General features: G+C 48.7%; 1 protein-coding gene across 1 annotated transcript; it reads left to right on the top strand.

Moving 5' to 3' along the window:
* Nucleotides 1–241: 241 nt before the first annotated feature.
* Nucleotides 242–18,887, top strand: E2f6 (E2F transcription factor 6). Its single transcript, XM_042680849.1, has 7 exons — nt 242–358; nt 4,247–4,301; nt 7,892–8,108; nt 10,314–10,469; nt 12,352–12,466; nt 16,233–16,380; nt 17,721–18,887. Exons 1-7 carry the CDS (start codon nt 257–259, stop codon nt 17,735–17,737), a joined length of 810 nt encoding a protein of 269 aa, XP_042536783.1. The 5' UTR covers nt 242–256; the 3' UTR covers nt 17,738–18,887.
* The last annotated feature ends 1,849 nt before the right edge of the window (nt 18,888–20,736 follow it).

Raw genomic sequence — 20,736 nt, 5'->3', positions numbered from 1 at the left:
AGAGGGTCGTGTGCTGCGCAGGCGGGAACATGGCGGGCCCGGCGTCCTGAGCGCCGCGGGTCGCCCTGAGCGCCGCGGGTCGCCCTCGTCCCCTCGCGGCCCCTGGCGCCGGCGGCGGCGGCGGGAGCTCGTGGGGCCGCGGCGCGTCCTCCTGCAGGCGCGGGCGGCGCGGGGCCGGGCGTCCCGGCGGGAGCGGCGCCCGGGCCGGCGGGAGAGCGCGCGGGCGCGAGGCGCAGGCGGGCGGGCGGGCGGCAGCATGAGCCAGCCGGCGCGGAGGCTGCCCAGCCTGCTGCTGGACCCGGCGCAGGAGACGGTGCGCCGCCGCTGCCGGGACCCCATCAGCGTGGAGAGCCTGCTGGTAAGGGGCGGGCGGCGGGCTGGGTGGGCCCGCACCCCCCACGCCTTCCTCCTCCTCCCCCCCCGCCCCCCTCCTCCCCCCCGCCCCCCTCCTCCCCCCGCCCCCCTCCCCGCCCTCCCCACCCCCCTCCTCCCCCCGCCCCCCTCCCCGCCCTCCCCACCCCCCTCCTCCCCCCCGCCGCCCTCCCCGCGGCCGCCACCGCCCAGCAGCACCTGTGCCTGCGGGCGCGCGGCGGGGCTCCCCGCGTTCTCCCGCCTCGGCTGCATCCTCTTCCCCTTCTCCCCCCCCCCCCCCCGTCCCCCCTTCCGACCTCGCGACTCAGGTTCTCCACCCCAAACCTGTCACCGGCCCCGCCCGGTGGGAAAAGGAGCGGGGCGCGACGCCCTCTGCCAGGCGCGCACCTGTCACCTGGGCTACTCGGGAAGCCGGGGGCTAACTCAGGATCTGAGGATCGTGGTTCGAAGCTAGTCCGGGCTGGAAAGTCCGGGAGACTCTTCTCCACAATGAAGCGCCTAAAAATGCTGCAAGTGGAGGTGTGGCTCAAGTGGTAGGATGCCAGCGTCGAGCAGAAAAAAGCTAAGGGGGGACAGCACCCAGGCTCTGAGTTCAAGCCCCGGGACCCGCGAACACCACCCCACCCATCGTAACGCCCTTCTGTTCAAGCTCCATGCTGTGTTCCCGTGATTCTTGGGGCTCTTGATCAACCCACCCTTTTCTGTTTCTCCCTCGACCAGTAATAATTCAGTATGTCCCATGCTATGCCCATTCTTATTTAAGTCCTCACAGCAGTCCTAAGAGACTATTTTTGTTTTGCAGTTGCCAGACAGACTTGGATATATTAATGGCTGGCTCATGATTAGGAAAGTGGAGAAGCCTCGATGAACCCAGTGCCAGCCTCCAGATGCTAAGTCCTTGGTGACTTAAATAGCAATCTAAATCCATCTCCTCTCTAATCTCACATGCCCTCCTAATTATCCGTCTCTCCTCTTTCCCAGCCAGACTTCTGGAAGAAGATAGTTTGTGCCCACTCTGTCTCCCTTGACCACCTCATGACCACCCAGGGACCTGCTGGAATTTCTGCCCTAGCACTCCGGGAAGAGTGTTCTGACTAGGGTCACCGGCAGCAGACTCAGAGTCTTAGCTGCTGTTTCCATCCTCAAATTCTGTAGTTTTGGCCCCAGGGACTGCTGGAGTTGGAGGCCCTTCCCCCACCCCATCTTGTCCTCTTTCCCTTTCCAGACATGATGGTGTTATCAGGGTTCTCTGCATTTCTTCCTGTGGGAATTTAGTCTCTGTCCTGTGACTGGTTCCTGTATGTTGGTGCCTTCCTAATTGACACAATCTGTATTGGCCTTCATCTTGAGAATTGGATAAAAGCTCTAACCTACCCCTTGCTGGAAACCACTTAACCTGTGGACAGGACCAGGAGATAACCATGTCTTGAGATTTTCCATATTTTTCCTTCCTTCCTTTCTTCCTTCCCTTCTTTCTTCTTCCTTTCTCTTTTTCTTCTCTCTCTCTCTTTCTTCTGATCCTGGGCACTGTCCTTGAGCTGCTTTTTTTTTTTTTTTTTTGAGTAGTTTGTTGGAGATAAGAGTCTCATGGACTTTCCTACCAGGGCTGGCTTTGAACCACAATCCTCAGATCTCAGCCTCCTGAGTAGCTAGGGTTACAGGCATGAGCCACCAATGCCTAGCAAGTTTTCCATATTCTTATGGAAAACATAGTTTTAATCACCAGATCATAATAACCCCCAGGACTGGTATGTGTGCACACACAGTGTCTTATCTTCATATGTGAGATTGAGAGCAGCAGTTGCAGTAGCTTGGACCTTGTCCAGTGTGCCCATCAAGGCTGCTGGGGCCTGGAGAGCCAGGTGTGGACAAGGTGTTAGGGGCATCTGTTTGGAAAGCAGCGCGTGCTGGGTGTGCAGAGCTTGGCTGCGCTGCTCTAAGTGGAGAACAGAAGCCTCTGCAGCCAGCGCCTGAGCACACACAGGACACTTTGCCTGTGTTTCACATCAACTGAAGAGGATGGAATTTTTTTCATTCAAGAATCTTGGCACAGCTGGGCGCCAGTGGCTCAGGATGCTGAGGGTCATGGTTTGAGGCCAGCCCAGACAGGAAAGACGGTGGGACTTTTATTTCCAAGTAGCCAGCAGAAGCCTGAAATGGGTGGGTATGTAGCTCAAGTGGTAGAGCACCAGCCTTGAATGAAAAAGCTCAGGGACAGAACCCTGGCCCTGAGTTCAAGCACCAGTACCCACATGCACAGGCACAAGACTCTTGCTACAGTTGCTAGCCCCTGTCTCACACTGTATCTATCAGGTGAGGGGTTAAATGTTAAACAAGCAGTGACAGTTGGCAACTTAGGGCTACAGGTCAGTGGTGTGGCGTGGGATGCTATGTTTGTAAATGGCTCTTGTCTGATGTGGAGAGTCCCTAGCCATGGCCCCTGCCCCAAGGCGGGCATTCCTGGCGTCAGCAGTGCACACATGGTCCTTCCAAGTCTGACAATTTTCCAGGAGGAGTCTATCTCAGGTTCACTTTCTAAGGCATCTCATGCCAAGAACTTGTAACACTAACAGAAACCAAGAGCTTTGCGTCTCTCCTGGCCCCCTGTCCTTCCCAGTTCTGCCTTATTGCTGCCCTATTGTTTTGTTGTTGTTGTTGTTGTTGTTTTGGTCAGTCGTGGGGCTTAAACTCAGAGCCTGGCACTGTCCCTGAGCCCTTTTGCTCAAGGCCAGCACTCTACCACTTTGAGCCACAGCACCACTTCTGGTTTTCTGGTGGTCCATTGGAGCTGAGTCTCAGAGACTTTCCTGCCCAGGCTGGCTTCCAGCCCTGATCCTCAGATATCAGCCTCCTGAGCCACCAGCACCTGGCCTCATTCTGTTTCTAAACCATCGACTTGACTATTAAGTGGCATTCAGAAGTCTGGTTGTGACAAAGTCCAAGCTGTTCCACACTCTTAAGTGCTACACAGTTTGTGTCTTCTTCACGCCTTCATTTTGGTAAAGGTTCCATCTTTCCCTTCTCTCCACATAGTTTGCTGTTTAGGCAGGATCTGCCTTTCCCATCAGGGCTCAGTCTTGGGCCCCTTTCTGGTGCGGCTTGTCTGATTTCCCTGGCTGGTACCTCACAATCTTCTCTCTCCTTAGGGCACTTGTGGAGTTCCGTTCCCCAGTTTTTCTTTCTTAGACACATCTTTACCGAGGTGATAGTGATGAGATTCATGTCTCTTCTTTCCTGTGCAAAATTAATGTAGGTTGCTGTTTCATGCTTTCATATTTAGGATTTATTCCTTTTTGCATTGCTGATGTTACTACCAGTTCATATAAAGTTGATGGCTGTCAAGTTAGCTTTGTCTAAGGAACTTAACGAACTTTATTTTCTCTAATAACAGGGTTTCTAGTTAAACCCTGCAAGCCCTATTTTCCCTTATTTAAAATGCTACTGGGAGAGCATGGCTTGCTAGGGAAGCGCCAAACCTCTGGCTCCAAGCCTGGGCCCGCATTTGTTTTGCTTCTCTAAAGGATTGGTCTCCTCTCCTTAGCCTTCCAGAGCTGGGTGTGGTGTCTTGACCTTGTGTTCCTTTTGTCCAATACCTGGTGCTGTCAACAGAGTAATTGTTCGGTAATGAATGTGCATGTGTGGTTCCCCCCCCCAGTCCCCAACCCCCAGGACTGTCATCTTACCTAGGGAGGTTGTAGTCTGGGAAATGTGGTCAGATATGATTACAATTAGAGTATAGTTTGGGAATATAACTTTTCTTACACCTCAGCATGGGAGAAAAGAAAACCCTTTGTGTTAGAAAGTAAAATGCTCTTGATTCGCATTGTTGTTTTTAAATTGCTATTTAATTTTTTTATGTCTTCTTTTTTTCTAGCCATCAAAAATAAGGATTAATTTAGAAGACAATGTACAATATGTGTCCATGAGAAGTAAGTTGATTGCCAAATAGGTTTTAGGTTTTGTAGTCTGAACTTCCTACAGTTAAAAGCCCTACATTCTGGGCATCAGGTGCCAATGGCTCACACCTGTAACCCTAGCTATTCAGGAGGCTGAGATCTGAGGATGGCAGTTCAAAGCCAGCCTGGGTAGGAAAGTCTGTGAGACTTATTGCCAGTAAACTACTCAGAGAAAGCCAGATCTGGCTTTCTAGCTATGGCTCAAGTGGTACAGTGCTAGCCTTGAGCAAAAGAAGCTCAGAGACAGCTCCCAAGCCCTGAGTTCAAGCCCCAGGACTGGCACCCAAAGGGGGAAAAAATGGATCTGTTATGAATTCCCTATGATCTTACTGATAGACTCTAGAAGAGTCTATGAGAAGCTGGAAGGAGGGGGGGTGGAGTGGCAGGGAAAGGGTGGTGTAGGCTGAAGTCTCACTTGGACAGCAGGTAGAGTTTCTGTGTTCTGTTGCGTAGCATGGAGACTTGCAAATGGGTTATTTCCAAATAGCTGAAAGATGGGATTTGACTTGTTCATACAAAGGAAGGATAGGTATTTGGTGTCACGGAGTTGCTAATTAGCCTGATTAGATTCCATGTAAACATCTATTTAAATATCACATATGTAGAAGTAGATAGCATTGCTTCTTGTCAAAAGGAAAGATACATGTATAAGAATTTTTCCTATAATTCTTCTTGGGCGAGGAATTCCTGGTTGCTGCTACAGAATTGAGGGTAGCTGGGCTGTGAACATGAGGTCGGCCCCTGCCTGCCTGGTTTCCTGGGGTTCCCCCACCCTCCTGACCTGACATGCCCCGCCTTGGGGAACATTTATGGTGCTAGGAGAGCTTTGTGATAGATCCCCCCTCCCATTTCCTGTTAAGTTGATTCTCATTTTTATCAATTTTTAGTGCAGAGATGACCAGATATAAATCACAAATCAGTTTTCCCTTGGCTGCTGCCTCAGTGTCCCCTGTAGTTGGTCACTAAGTTCGGTTACCTTTCCCTTTGAGGTGTTTCTTTCATCACACCCATGCCACCGAGTTTCAGTGATAGCCACCATCTACTGCTCTCATACAGTGTTTGGCATTGTGTTAACATTTTTGCATGAATTACTGCAACAGCGCTTCATAATACGATTGTGGATTGTGATCGTCTTTATAATCGAGCAAACTGGGACCAGAGAGGTTAATAAATTGCTCAAAGTTAGAGTCAGGTTCTGCTCCCTCTGCCTGGAAATCGCACAGTCCTGACCCTGTGTTGGACAGCTGCTCCCAGGCCAGGGTCTGACTTCCAAGCTTGGGTAGTCGGGTTGTGGGGTCCTTTTCTTCTACGTGGGCTCCCCCGCTTCCCGTCAACCTGCCAGTGTGATTTTCTCAGTACACGCATGGGATTTTTATTATGCATCCTAAGTTCTTTAGGAAGCCCTGAGTCCTCAGACAAGGATTTATTTAGAAGCATTCTCTACAAGGTAGTGGAGAAAGAGTACACAGACAAGGCCTTGAAGTCTGGTCTTGCTCACCTGCAGCCTCACTTCAGGGCTCTGCGGCCCTCTTCCCTTAGTGACCCTACACCACGCGCGGGTTCCTAGGCGCACCATGTTTTTAGTGTCGCTTTGTCTTCTGCTTGCTGCGTGTCAGATTGGGAAAGCAGCCTTTATGTGAGAAGGAGCCTTATACTCCATGTAGAACTGAGTGTAGCAGCTCAGCATGCTAGCATCCCTTAAAATACTCCACGCAGCACCACATACTGGAATTTACTTCAAGGGAAGAATTAAGGGTATATAGGATAATTTTGTAGTAAAGAAATTCATTGAGCCGGGCGCCAGTGGCTCACGCCTGTAATCCTAGCTACTCAGGAGGCTGAGATCTGAGAATGGCGGTTCAAAGCCAGCCCGGGCAGGAAAGACCGTGAGACTCCTATCTCCAGTAAACCACTAGAAAACCGGAAGTGGCGCTGTACTCAAGTGGTAGAGTGCTCGCCTTGAGCTGAAGAGCTGAGGGACAGCGCCCAGGCCCAGAGTTCAAGCCCCACGACCGACAAAAAAAAAAAAAAAAGAAATTCATTGAATTACAGTGCAAAATAGCAAAGCTGAGACCGTCTGAGTATTAACCTGAGCAAAGACTCTGAGATGTTAAATGTGCAGCCACATGTTTGCAGTATTAAGAGAATATAATACAAGCCAGGCACTGGTAGCTCATGCCTGTAATCCTAGCTACTCAGGAGGCTGAGATTGGAGGATCTCCACTCAAAGCCAGCTTGGGCAGGAAAGCCCACGAGACTGTTATCTCCAGTTACCCAGCAAAAAGCTGGAAGCAGAGCTGATAAAGCATTGCCTTGAGCCAAAGAGCTGAGGGTCAGTGCTCAGACCCTGAGTGTAAGCTCTCACACACACAAGAAAGAACATAATACAGAATGCTGTGTTCCTTTTTTTTTTCTTTTGCCAGTCCTGGGGCTTGAACTCAGGGTCTGGGCACTGTCCCTGAGCTTTTGCTCAAGGCTAGCACTCTACCACTTGAGCCACAGTGTCACTTCCAGCTTTTTCTGTGTATGTGTTACTGAGGAATGGAACCCAGGGCTTCATGCATGCTAGGAAAGCACTCTACCTCTAAGCCACATTCCCAGCTCCTATTTTTTTTAAAGTCTATACAAAGCCAGCATGGTAGCCCACATCTGTATTTCCTGCACTGGAAATACTGAGACGGGAGGATTGTAAATGCCCGATCTGGGCTATATAAGAAGACACTGTATCAGGAAAACAAATTACATCTACAGCTTGGGGATGAGCTAATATGTGAAGCCTGGAGCCCAATCCTTAGCACACACACACACATAGCTGCACCTCTAGTGACACACAGTGGGTGCTAGGATGGTGTGGGTGAACACCCCACATCATTTGGAGGTGAGTGTTGGACTGCCCTCTCATACGCAAGTTGTTAATACGGGAATAGTAGTGAATGCTTTAATAATGTATTAAGCACTTTTCTTCAGATGTGTTGTAAGTGTCCTCATGGAAGATTAGTTTGGGCCTTCTCTGCTGAACTGCAGCATAGATTAAAAAACAAAACAGTAAATACCAGTCCCAGCCAATACTTTCTAATGGATTCTTTAACACCTGTGGCGAAATGCAGTTTTTAAAATCATTCTTAGGGCTGGGAATGTGGCTTAGTGGTAGAGTGCTTGCCTAGCATGCAGGAATCCCTGGGTTTGATTCCTCAGTACCACATGAATAGAAAAAGCCAGAAGTAGCTCTGTGGCTCAAGTGGTAGAGTGTTAGCCTTGAGCAAAAGAAGCTCAGGGACAGTGCCCAGACCCTGAGTTCAAGCCCCAGGACTGGCAAAAAAAATTCCTCATTCTATTCTTGACCAGGGATGTACATACAAACATAAGCCTGCTTATGAGACAGTAGATTCACCTTTGTTTAGACCTAGGATAGGCCAGTACATTTTTTATCCAGGTAGAGAAATTTACTTCACAGGGAATTTCCATAGGCGTTTATGTTTTCCAATCAGAAGACATAAGCAGTTGCTTAAAAGAAGTGAGAATGTTACTTAAAATTTTACAAATGTGTTTATTTTGTTTCCCAGAAGCGCTAAAAGTGAAGAGACCTCGTTTTGATGTTTCACTGGTTTATTTAACTCGAAAATTTATGGATCTTGTCAGATCTGCTCCTGGGGGCATTCTTGACCTAAACAAGGTTGCAACAAAACTGGGTGTGCGGAAACGAAGAGTGTACGACATCACCAATGTCTTAGATGGAATCGACCTGGTTGAAAAAAAATCCAAGAACCACATTCGGTGGATGTGAGTCGGTCTCATTGCTTTTCTCTGACCATTTCACCCTTGCCCAGATTAGCAATATTAAACAGTAAGATACAGTTCTTTTTTGTGTGTGTGCCGGTACTAGGACTTGAACTCGGGGACTCATGCTCTCTTTGCTTTTTTTGTTTAAGTCTGGTACTTTACTACTTGAACTGGCAGCCTTTTGGTGGTTATAGAGTTAAAAGTCTCATGGACTTTGCTTTCTGGGCTGTCTTGGAACCAGGATCCTCACATCTTAGCATCCTGAATAGCAAGGAATAGAAGCCACCAGCATCCACCTAATTTTTGTTAGAAGAGAACTAAGAAAATGGAGATTTTTCTTTCATTGTCCCACAAAGAACTTAAATTGTCCTTACTATTTAGGACCAGTAGGTGCCATAGACAGAATATCATTCTGATACAGAAAAGTTAGATGGAATAAAATAATTACATTTAAATTTTTGTTTTTCAAGATGATAAGAAGAAAACATCTGGGCATTGGAAGGCGGCTCAGTGGTAGAGTGCTTGCCTCACATGCATGAGGCCCTGGGTTTGATTCCTCAGCAACACATACACAGAAAAAAGCCAGAAGTGGCACCGTGGCTCAAGTGGTAGAGTGCTAGCTGAAGAGCTGAGGGACAATGCCCAGGCCTAGAGGTCAAGCCCCATGACCAAAAAATATATATATATAATTACATAGAACAATTTTAAAGTCCTTCTTTAGTGGTTGATACAGAGGAAATCTGTGAAAGTTGAAAGCTCATTCTCTCAGGCACAGTGTAGTAAACACCTAGAACTCCTTCCCCATGGGGAATTTAGGATCTTGACGACAGCAGAAATCTGTATTCGCAGCAAGTACCCTGAGTGACTGTGACACTGTTGGGCTCTGGACGTCACTTTGGAACACATTACCCTGAGTATAAAGAGAAAATTCAGACAGCCAGGTGCTAGTGGCTGACACCTGTAATCCTAGTTACTTAAGAGGCATAGTTCTAAGCCAGCCTGAGCAGGAAAAGTGTGTGAGACTTTTTTTTTTTTTTTTTGCCAGTCCTAGGTCTTGAACTCAGGGCTTGGGCACTCTCCCTGAGCTGCCTTTGCTCAAGGCTAGCACTCTACCACTTGAGCCACAGCATCACTTCCAGCTTTTTCTGTTTTATGTGGTACTGAGGAATCGAACCCAGGGCTTCATGCACCTCCTCAGCCCGTCTGTGAGACTTTTGTTGCCATTTAACCACCAAAAAGCCAGAGGTGGGCTTGCTGCTCAGATGGTGGAGTGTTGGCCTTGAGCAAATCAGAAGCCCAGGGACAGTGCCCAGACCTTGAGAGCCCATAACTGGCACCAAAAAAATGAATAAAAAAGGAAGACCGTGTTCCAAAGGAAGGCAGCTGCTAAGGAGCCAGCCCGACTGAGAAGGATCCCAGAGGAAGAGGCCCAAAGGTTGAGGCCTGAGTAGACATGCAGATGTGTGTGCATATATGTGGAAGAGAAAAGCCAGGGCCCTTACAGCAGCCCCATATTTAGACTCAGGAAGAAGCAGTTCTGGCATACAGTGTTTTTCAGGCAGGTGAAAACCCAAAGATCATACAGTAAATGAGTATTAAAGGAAAGCATCCATAAAGAGATCACTTTTCTCATTGTACAGACACAAGCCAGGTCTGCTATGGACATGTTTGCTTGGGGGTTCATCTCAGCACTCTGAAACACTAGCCGCTTGACTGTGGCAGAGGAAGGACAAGGAGCTGCGTTCTGTTTATTATGCATAAACACTGAAAGAAAGTGACAGTGGTTATTCTCAGTCATAGGGTGGAGTAGCCACTAATAATGAAGGAATAGATCTTTAAAGAGCAGTGGCTGACAGGCGCTGGTGGCTTGTACCTGTGATCCTGTAATCCTACCTACTCAGCAGGCCAAGACCTGATTCCAAGCCAGCCAAGGCAGGAGAGCCCAGGAGACTTATTTCCAACCAGCAAAAAAGCCAGAAGTGAAGCTGAGCACCAGCCTTGAGCAGAAAACCTAAGGAACAGCATCTGGGCCTTAGTGCAAGCGTCAGTAGCTTTAAAAAAAAAATTGACTAAAATAATTACATCCAGATAGACTCTGTACATTATAGCCATCACGTCTTGTTTTCATATGTAGAATTGTAATTATTCTCCATCTCCTAGCTGTTATTAATGGGAGGTTTCTGTGCTTGTTTTGTTCTTTTAAAGAGGGTCTGACCTTAACAACTTTGGAGCAGTGCCCCAACAAAAGAAGCTGCAGGAGGAGCTTTCCAACCTGTCCGCCATGGAAGATGCGTTGGATGAGTTAATCAAGGACTGTGCTCAGCAGTTGTTTGAGTTAACCGACGACAAGGAAAATGAGCGATATCCTTTAAGTTGGTGCCTTTAGAAAATGTCTGCTTCCAAAGCAGATTCTGTAGTAGGGTAGCTTAGGGATTTAATTTCCATACGTCAGCAAGGAAAGTTTTGTGGTGTGGCCTCCACAGCCCATTTTTGCCTAAAGGTGTTTTGTGGGATGACCCCAGCTGTTCACTGACAGTCTCAGGCTGACATCCCACTGTTGATAATGCTTTCTTTGTTGGCCATGGGGTGTGAACTCAGGTGCTGTCTTTGAGGGTTTTTTTTCTTTTTTTCTTTTTTTTTTTTTTGGGGGGGGGGGGTCCGGTCGTGGGGCCTGAACTCAGCCTGGGCGCTGTCCCTCAGCTCTTCAGCTCAAGGCTAGCGCTCTACCACTTGAGCCACAGCGCCACTCCCGGCTTTTTTCTTTTTGTTTATGTGGTGCTGAGGAATCGAACCCAGGACCTCATGCATACAAGGCAAGTGCTCTACCACTGAGCCACCTTCCCAGCCCCTCTCTGAGGTTTTTTGCTCAAGGCTAGTAGTGCTGTACACTAGGAGCCTCAGTACCACTTCCAGTTTTCTAGTGGAGATAGGAGCTCATGGACTTTCCTGCCCGGGGTGGCTTTGAACCGCAATCCTCAGATCTCAGCCTCCTGAGTAGCTAGGATTACAGGCGTGAGCCACCTGTGCCCAGCTTTCTATTTCGTTTTATTATTTACTGTGCTTATTAACTACTTATTATGTCTAATTGTGTGTGTATATGTGCGCACACATATGTGCATGTTGCCAGTCCTGAGGTTTGAACTCAGAGCCTAGGTGCTATTCTCTTTTTTTTTTTTTTTTGTCGGTCGTGGGGCTTGAACTCTGGGCCTGGGCGCTGTCCCTCAGCTCTTCAGCTCAAGGCGAGCGCTCTACCACTTGAGCCACAGCGCCACTTCCGGTTTTCTGGTGGTTTATTGGAGATAGGAGTCTCACGGTCTCTCCTGCCCGGGCTGGCTTTGAACCATGATCCTCAGATCTCAGCCTCCTGAGTAGCTAGGATTACAGGCTTGAGCCACCAGAGCCCGGCCCCTAGGTGCTATTCTTGAGCTTTTGTGCACAAGGCTAATGCTCTTACCACTTGAGCCACAGCTCCACTTCTGATTTTTTGGTGCTTAATTGGAGATAAAGAGTTGTGTTTTTTTTTTTTTTGCCAGTCATGGGGCCTGAACTCTGGGCCTGAACGCTGTCCCTCATTTCTTCAGCTTAAGGCTAGTGCTCTATCACTTGAGCCACCGTGCCACTTCCGGCTTTTTCTGCTTATGGGGTGCTGAGGAATCGAACCCAGAGCCTCATGCATGCAATGCAAGCACTCTACCACTGAGCCACCTTCCCAGCCCCCAAATAAAGAGTCTTATGGTCTTTACTTGCCCAGGTTGGCTTAAAATCACAATCCTCAGATCTCAGCCTCCTGAGTAGGATCACAGGTGTGACTCACCAGGGCTGGGCTGCACCTGATTTCTAAAGAAGACTGCCATAGGTGCCAGTGTATAGAAAGCGCATCGTGTCTACGGTGTATTATGGGGTTTTAGGCACCAACCGGTTCTATAACATCCTGCAAAAAAACCTGGGGATGACCGCACCTTTATGACTTCCGTTTGTATTAGGGACTTTATTTTCTCCAGAAATTGTCATAATCCCAGTAGTTCATTTAACATCCTCTTAATGTTTATAAAACACTGTAAAATCTTAGCATCATATCAGAAATAATAAAGCTATGGAACGATTATTTTGTAACTACTTTCCTCAATTGTAAGTTTGTATACCCTAAAAGCTAAAGCTGCTCTTAACACTTGCCTTTGTATGTACACAATAAATTAGCTGCCCAGTACCTGCCCTCTGCTTAGAGTCCTTGACTGTGTCTCACGCTGGCCTACGTCACCTACCAGGACATTCACAACATCCAGGCCTTCCACGAGCAGATTGTCATCGCAGTGAAGGCACCCGAGGAGACCAGGCTGGATGTGCCAGCTCCCAGAGAAGTAGGTCGCCCTGCATTTCAGCCAGCATGCAAGAGGGAGGTGCGCTGAGGCTGAGGCGGGCTCATGTTGCTTACTTCCTGTATGTATGTTGCTTACTTCCTGTGTGTCTGACACAGGGAAGACTCCCATACATTTTCACTTGTTTTGACTAACCCAGAAAATGAAGTAGACATTGTAGCTTTTTGAGAGAAAAGCCAAACACAGAAAGACACATTTGTTTCTTAAGACACATTTTTTATTAGCACAAAGTGACAGAACCAGATTCAAACAAGCAATTTGGCTTCAGTTTTTTTCTTAGCCCTGGCCTTGGAACTCAGGGCCCTGGGTTTGCTAGGCAGGTTCTCTACCACTTGAGACATACATTTGATCCTTTTTGCTTTAGTTATTTCTTTTTTCTTTTGGTCGGTTGTAAGGCATGAACTCAGAGCCTAGGTTCGGTCCCTGGGCTCTCTTGCTCAGTAGTGATCATTTACCACTTTGAGATACAGCACCATTTCTGGTTGTTCATTGGAGCTAAGAGTCTCACAGACTTTTCTGTCAGGGCTGGCTTTGAACCGAGATCCTCAGATCTCTGCCTCCTGAGTTGCTAGGATGATAGGCGTGAGCCACCAGCTCCTGGCTTTAGTTATTTCTTAAAGATGGCCTGGACTACAGTTTGCCTAATTATATTTACCACAAATTGTGATGGAAGGCGCACATTACCATGGCAACTGTACTTGTTAAAATGGGGTCTTGTGAACTTTTTTTTTTTTTTTTTGCCCAGGCTGGCCTCAAACTGAGATCCTCAAGATCTCTACTTCTTGGGTAACTAGAGTGGTATGTGGGAAAGGAGGGTAGCTAGAGAGGTAGGTGTGTGTGTGTGTGTGTGTGTGTGTGTCTGTGTCTGTGTGTGTGTGTGTGTGTACACGCGCGCCCACCAATGCTAGGGCTTGAACGCAGGGTCTGGGTGCTGTCCTTGAGGTTTTTTTTAACTCAAGGCCTAGTCCTCTACCACTTGAGCCACAGCTCTACTTGTGGCGTTTGGGTGGTTAATTAGAATCACAGGCTTTCTTGCCGAGGCTGGCTTTGAATTTCTATCCTAAAAAGTCAGCCTCAGCCGGGCACCGATGGCTCATGCCTGTCATCCTAGCTACTCAGGAGGCTGAGATGTGAGGATCACAATTCAAAGCCAGCCCGGGCAGGAAAGTTCATGAGACTCTTATCTCCAATAAACCACCAGAAAACCAGAAGTGGTGTTGTGGCTCAAGCGGTAGAGCGTTCGCCTTGAGCTGAAGAGCACAAGGACAGCACCCAAGCCCAGAGTTTAATCCCCACGACCGACCAAAAACAAAACAAACAAAAAAAAAACCTAAGACCTCAGCCTCCTGAGTAACTAGGATTACAGGCGTGAGTCACCAGTGCCCACTGCCTCAGTCTTTAAGATCCAAAAGTAAGCTGCCATTGTAAGAGAGGCTTTAGGGAATGGACTTCCTGTGTGATTTGGAAAGTAAACTTAAAATGAAAAAGTAAGATGTCTGCGTAAATGAGTATTTTTATCGGCTGCTAGCTGTTGGCACACGCTTCCCCTGCAGGGAAGTTTGCATTGACAGTCCTTGTCATCTGAAGCAGCTTGATGAGGACGGAGTCAGAACAAATGATCAAGTCCTGACAGCTCTGCTCTTGGCCAGTCCTCATTGCTGTAGAGAGGAATATCCTCGCCTCCCCCTTTTCTTTATCTCAGCACTCCGCTGTGGCTGTGCACGTGCAGCCCACGTGACCTGACAGTGGATCCAGACTCCATTTGGAGCTGCCTGCCCTCCCCTCAGTCATACGTCAGGACTGGTGGTGATGGTTCATAGTTGTTTTAGCTACTCTCCCAGTAGCAGTAAGAACTTTCGCAGATGCTGAAATGAGTGTGTGTGTCAGCATTGGGCTTGAACTCAGGGCCTGGGCACTGTCCCTTAGTTTTTTCCAATCTAGTTTGGCGCTCTTCCCCTTCCCACTTTGTGCTGGTTAATTGGCGATGGGCGTCTCAGGACTTTCCTGCCAGGGTTGTTCTCTTGTTTCTGTGTTGTTGGTTTGGGTGGTATTGGGTGCTTGAACTCCAGGATTGGAGTTAGCCTTGAGCAAAAGAGCTGGCATACCACACCACTTCCCACTTTGTAGTGGTTAACTGGAGATAAGAATCGCCCAGACTTTGCTACAGAGACGGACCTCATAGCTTGATCTTCAAGTCTCAGCCTCACAGCTAGCATTATAGATGTGAGCCACAGTACCCAGCAATGTCACGACTTTTTATAAAAATAAATCTTTTTTGGGTCATCATAAGCCACTCATTCTTCAGGAATGAGCACTGGCTTCCCAGTGCTGGAGCTGCTTCAGACAGTAATTGCTAAGTGTCGCTGAGCTCCTCCCTGAGTCAGGTTTGGAAACTGTGCAGGTTGGGCCCTGCTGGCTGTGGGCCCGAGGCGTGAGCGTGCTGGGGTAGTGAAGTACAGCTCCCCCCAGATCTGGGAGAGGCTGGTGGACCTCAGGCAAGGTTGGCAAAGCGGCCTTTGGTTCAGATCCTGCTTCCTTCCCGCTGTAAGTGGATTGCAGGGGCCCGGGTCTGTGTGGTTGCCTCTGTCTGCCTTCAGAGTCAGTAGTTTGGGGCAGGGACAGTGCAGCATGCAAAGCCAGAAACAGCCGCCACCACACCCTCGATGGACCAGGTGCCCCTCCCCCAACCGGGAGCGGAAGTCCTCAGCTGGCTGCCCATTCCGGAAGAATCCACAACTCAGCTGCCACCTGCCTGGAGCCAGCCACCCACAGCAAGGGGGACACGAGGCTGGGAGTCCCACTGAGAAGCCACGTCACCCAGCTCCCGCGGACGAGAGCCTGAGGGGCCAGGCGGAGGGCAGTGGGGTCTGCATCTGGCCTGGCCACAGGAAAGGGATGAAGTGGGCCTGGGCAAGCTGAACCAGCTTCAGGGGAAAGACCGCGAGCCTGCCTCAGACCACGCGGAGCTCTTGGTAGGAGCACCTCATTTCCTGAGTACTCACCGAAACACGTGGAAATCCTTCCTGAGTGAATGAGTGAAGCCAAAAGCTGTGACAAATCAGAGAAGCGCCCTTCACAGTCTGTGTGTGTGTCTGAATGACACGAGGTATCTTTTTGATCTTCTTCTCTTAGTTATTTTCAACCAGACCAAAAAAGCAGTCCTGGCCGGGCACTGGTGGCTCATGCCTGTAAACATAGCTACTCAGGAGGCTGAGATCTGAGGATCACAGTTCAAAGCCAGCCTGGGCAGGAAAGTCCATGAGACTCTCCTATTGACCACCAGAAAACCAGAAGTGGTGCTGTGGCTCAGGTGGTAGAGCGCTGGCCTTGAGCTGAAGAGCTGAGGGACAGCGCCCAGGCCCAGAGTTCAAGCCCCACGACCGACCAAAAAAAAAAAAATCAGTCCTTCTGTTAATCGCAGCACCTCCCCATTGGTTTAGAATGGAAATAGCCTGCATGTTAAAGCTCAGCACTCCAGAGTTCTTTGTCATAAAGCACTGATGTTTGACTCTCAAGGGCAGACACTGGAGGTGTGTGTGCACGCACGCACGTGTGCGCAGTGGCTCTGGAACCATGGCTGCCTGAATCGCTGAATTACAGACTGCTCGCTGTTTACTGCACTTCCATGTAGAAATGCTCGGTAGAGAGGAACCTGCTGGAATTTGCTCCTGAGGCCCCTGTGGTTTCAGGAAGTGACTGACGGGGGCAGGCAGGGCTCCGCTCATCTCGCCGTGTGTGTCCCTTGCAGGACTCCATCACGGTGCACATCCGAAGCACCAAGGGGCCCATTGACGTGTACCTCTGTGAGGTGGAGCAGACCCACCCGAAGGGCAAGACCTCTGACGGAGCCTCGGACTCCTCCTCTAAGAGCAAACATCCAAAAGCTTCTGGGAAAGGTAAGTGTACCTTTTGTGTTCGCAGAAATGTAAGAGTCTAGCAACTGCTAAGTATTTAATAATATTAAAGCATATTATAACATTTAAGGTATTTGTGTTGGGCTTGGTGATGCACACCTGCAGTCCCAGCACTCTGGAGGCAGAGGCAGGAGGGTCTCAGGTTGAAGGCCAGCCTAGACTACATAGTGAGTTCCAGTCTAGAATTGGGCTACATAGTGGGATTCTGTCTCAAAAGAAAGACCAACCTAACCAAAAATTTATTTCTACTCTTCCTATGCACAATAACTTTAGGTTTTAAAAAAAAAAAAAAGGCAAAGCCAGGAGCTGGTCTGTAATCCCAGCTACTTAAGAGGCTGAGAGCTGAGAATTGCAGCCAAGCCAGCCAAGACAGGAAAGTCCATGAGACTCTTCATCTTAAACTAACAACCAGAAGCAAAAGTGGAGCTGTGGGTCAAGGGGTAGAATGCTAGCCTTGAGCAAAAAATCGAAAGGGCAGCGCCTGATTGCTAGCACTGGAAGAACAAAGTTTGCAGAATCAATCTTAACTGTGGTGGTTTAGGGTTTTCTGGCTTTGTAGTTGAGTTTCACGTAGTTCTGACCACTGCAAACAGCACTGTGGTTGTCCTGCAATCGGGCCAGCAGGTGGGGTGTCTGAGCAGGAAAGGTAACTGAGTGCCTTCCAAACTACAGTTTTGATTTGCCGTTTATTCCTGAGACTGGAAGCAGGAGCTTTCTGCCATTCCCGTGCAAGGGTGGGGTTTTGTTTTGTTTGCTGACCCTTGGGGCTTGAACTCTGGCTCTGTCCCTGAGCTTTCATGCTTTCTAGCCCTGGCAGTCTTTGAATCGAGGTCCTCAGATCACGATTAGGTAGTAGATAAGATGACAGTGCCCGGCTGGAGTTACAGTTCTTCTCTAAAATTCTTTTGATTGTCTGGCAATCCTAGGGTTTGAACTCTGCTTCATGCTTACTAGGCAGGCTGTCTGCAGCTGGGCCACACTTCTTAACAGCTTTTTGCACTGGTTATTTGTGAGCTAGGGTTGTACTTGGTGCCTGGACTGTGATCCACCTATTTTACACTTTCCCTTGTAGCTGGGGTGACAGATGTGCACCACAGCACCCAGCTACTGCTTGATAAGAGATCTCACATTGCTGCCTGACCACCCTCAAACTATGATCCTCCAGATCTCTGCCTTTCCAGCAGCTAGGAATGCTGTGCTAGGTCTTTTTTCTTTTTCTTCTTCTTTTTTTTTTTTTGAGTAGTTGAATTGCATGCTCGGTTACCTGCCTGCCTTTTGAGCCATCCCTTAGATTTTTTTTCTCTTCTGTGTCCTTTTTTCAGAAGAAAATCCTCAGTAAAGTAAAGGAAGAGTCGCCTGAAGTGAGCAGTGGATGGCATTTGAGAAATAGATCGTGGTTCTCTAGAGCATCCCACACAGATGAATTATGCATCGGCATGATTCTCAGAGCAATAAATCACCCACGAAGCGCACTCCTTCGCACTCAGCAGCCAGCCGCATGAAGGGCAGGAGTGGCTTGGAGTGGCTCCCTTATTAGATGCCTGAAGTATTATGGTTTCTGCATTGGAAAGCAGCTCTTACAACTAAGTATTCACTGCTTATTGTCTGTGAACTAGATGCCTGGCCTCCTGAAATGACTTGATCACAGCACATGATCAGGCCGGGCACGGACAGTTCCAAGTACACTCTGCCCTTCCCCCGAGGAGGCTGTGGTACGTCACAAAGGAAGTTGCCTTACACTGGTTCACGTGTGCAGCGAAGCGTTGCCCACGCGTCTCAATGTGATGCCTTTGTAGATATCTGTATAATGTTCAGGTCACTGATGAATTATGTCTGAGTGGCGCTTTTACCCCTGTACAGCTCAAATAATGTGTGTATGGAAAGTGACAGACGAGTGTTCTAGTTTCCTCTCTTTCTCTAACTTATTAGAATCCTCAGGACGAGGGTGACAGGAGAGCTTTTCCAAACTTCCACGTGGAGAACTGTACTAGTACCTTTAAGTTCATGGATTTCATCCAGTATTTTAATGTGGCTCCCAGCGCTGAAATTGAGGTCCGATCCTTCGTGATTTCCAGCTGCCTGCGAGTTACTGTGTCCCAGCCCTGCCACGGCCCGTGCCCGACACTTTTAGGGCCGATAAGGGAACAGATGAATTCACTGAATTTCAGTCACGGTGCAGCTGGGCACTACGTGAAGCTTTTTGCCCACAGACTTTGGAATGTTTTTGTGTGCAGCCTCACTCGTCCCTCAGAGAGGTCCTCTTCCTGTGAATTGCCTCCTGCCCTCTGTCCAGCTCTAGTCCCAATTCTCCAAGCACCTAGCTCTTTCTACCTCAGTGGATCAGTCATTTACCACTCTGTGCCTCAGTTTACTCAGTAGTTTACCATTAGACTGTGAGCTCCTTGAGAGACTTGGTTGCAATCATTGTTATATCAGCGCCTGGCTCGTGCCTGGCCGGAAACAGTGCTCAATAAATGTTTGACAAATCAGCGCGTGAGTGATTGTAAAATGGGCCTCATCAAACTTGGCTTGTCTGTCATGCCGGATGCTTGTGAGCAGTATTTGAATTATTTTTTTTAAAAACCTCTCCCTTTCTAAGAAAGATTTGCACCAGCTTGAAATTAAGGCCACCTAGAAAATGATTTTAAAAGGGAACCACACTTAGAATGTTAGAAAATAACATTTTTTGGGTTCTTTATCTGAGTTGTTGCAACTTTTGTCCAGCCTGCCTTTGCTTTCTGCTGGCCACCGGCTGCTCTCTGCTGCCCCTTACTGTCCTCTTCCTAGACGCCTGCCACTGCTGCTCACCAGCGTCATCTTCCAGGATTCTCCCTGTTTCATACAAAATTCGCTTGAGTCAGCCAAAGAGAACCTGCAGGGGGCGCCGTTGTCCCTCCCTGGACTAGTGGCAGGGTTGGACAGATTACTGGAGCAGCAGGTCAGTAAAAAGTAAGTTTGGACCGTGGTGATGAGCGGAAGTCAGGTGCTCCTGGAGGGAGCACTCAGGTCAGGCCATGGAGAGTGGTTTAATCCATAGCAGTGGGCGAAATCTTCTCATGAGAATACCCAGAAGAGGAGAGACCCCTGTAGGAACGAAAACAGGTAGTGTCCCCCAAACCAAAGCCCTAAGAAGCCCTGCCGCAGGTAAGCCACGCTTCCCAACTTGTGCTAGATGCTCTATACGGCACACCATAGGGCAAAATGAAATTATGTTAGCAGCAATTGTGCAAACAGTATACATGAAATCGCTCCTCCACGCCATCTTTGGAAGTTCGGTCTTGTGTTTCTTGATGGGTGGCCGTGGGTAGTTCCTCAGCCCATCCTCCTCTCCACCCCCTTTGTGTGTGCACTGCTAATTTCATGTCTACTTCTGGTGATTGGGGCAACCTTCCAAGGGAGCAGTCTAAAGGGCGGCTTGAGGCCAGATACTGGTGGCTCACCCCTGTAATCCTAGTTACTCAGGAAGCTGAGATCTGAGGATTGAGGATCATAGTTCAAAGCCCACCAGGCAGGAAAGCCCATGAGACTTTATTTCCAATGTGCCACCAGAAAACTGGAAGTGGCACTGTGGCTCAAGTGGTAGAGCACTCACCTTGAGCTGAAGCTGAGGGACTGCCCAGGCCCAGAGTTCAAACCCCATGACCACCACCAACAACAAAAAGAACAACCTCACATAACACCAGTGTTTAAGCCTTTGGCACACCGGAAACTCCATTGATTATGATCGGCAAAATTGAACCATTTAGGCCACTCAAAAAAGTGTCTGGGGCCGGGACGGTGGCTCAGTGGTAGAGCGCTTGCCTTGTATTCATGAGGCCTGGGTTTGATTCCTCAGCACCACATAAGCAGAAAAAGCCAGAAGTGGTGCTGTGGCTCAAGTGTTAGGGTACTCGCCTTGAGCTGAAGAGCAGCTGAGGGACAGCGCCCAGGCCCAGAGTTCAAGCCCCATGACTGACAAAAAATGTTTAAAAAGTCTGAATCTGTTTGCTACTAATATGATGGAAAAATAACACAAATTTGTGTAATGATTGTCATCTAGTGGAGCACTACTTCTTCAAATTTCTTTATTCGCTGTCCATTAAGTAAGTAGTCACTACTAGAGAAGACCATGGACTTGAAGAGACATTCTCAGATCCTATTCTTAGGCTAGGAAGGTGGCTCAGTGGTAGAGCGCTTGCCTTGCATGCACGAGACCCAGGGTTCGATTCCTCAGCACCACATAAGCAGAAGAAGCCGAAAGTGGCTCTGTAGCTCAAGTGGTAGAGCACTAACCTTGAGCTGAAGATTTGAGGGACAGCGCCAAGGCCCGGAGCTCAGGCCCCACAACTGACCAAAAAA

The sequence above is a fragment of the Dipodomys spectabilis genome, unplaced genomic scaffold, assembly GCF_019054845.1.
Source record: "Dipodomys spectabilis isolate Male_0828 unplaced genomic scaffold, ASM1905484v1 ptg000066l, whole genome shotgun sequence".
NCBI lineage: Eukaryota > Metazoa > Chordata > Mammalia > Rodentia > Heteromyidae > Dipodomys > Dipodomys spectabilis.
Note: the sequence above shows the minus strand (reverse complement) of the source record. Positions and strands in the feature narration are given on the sequence as shown.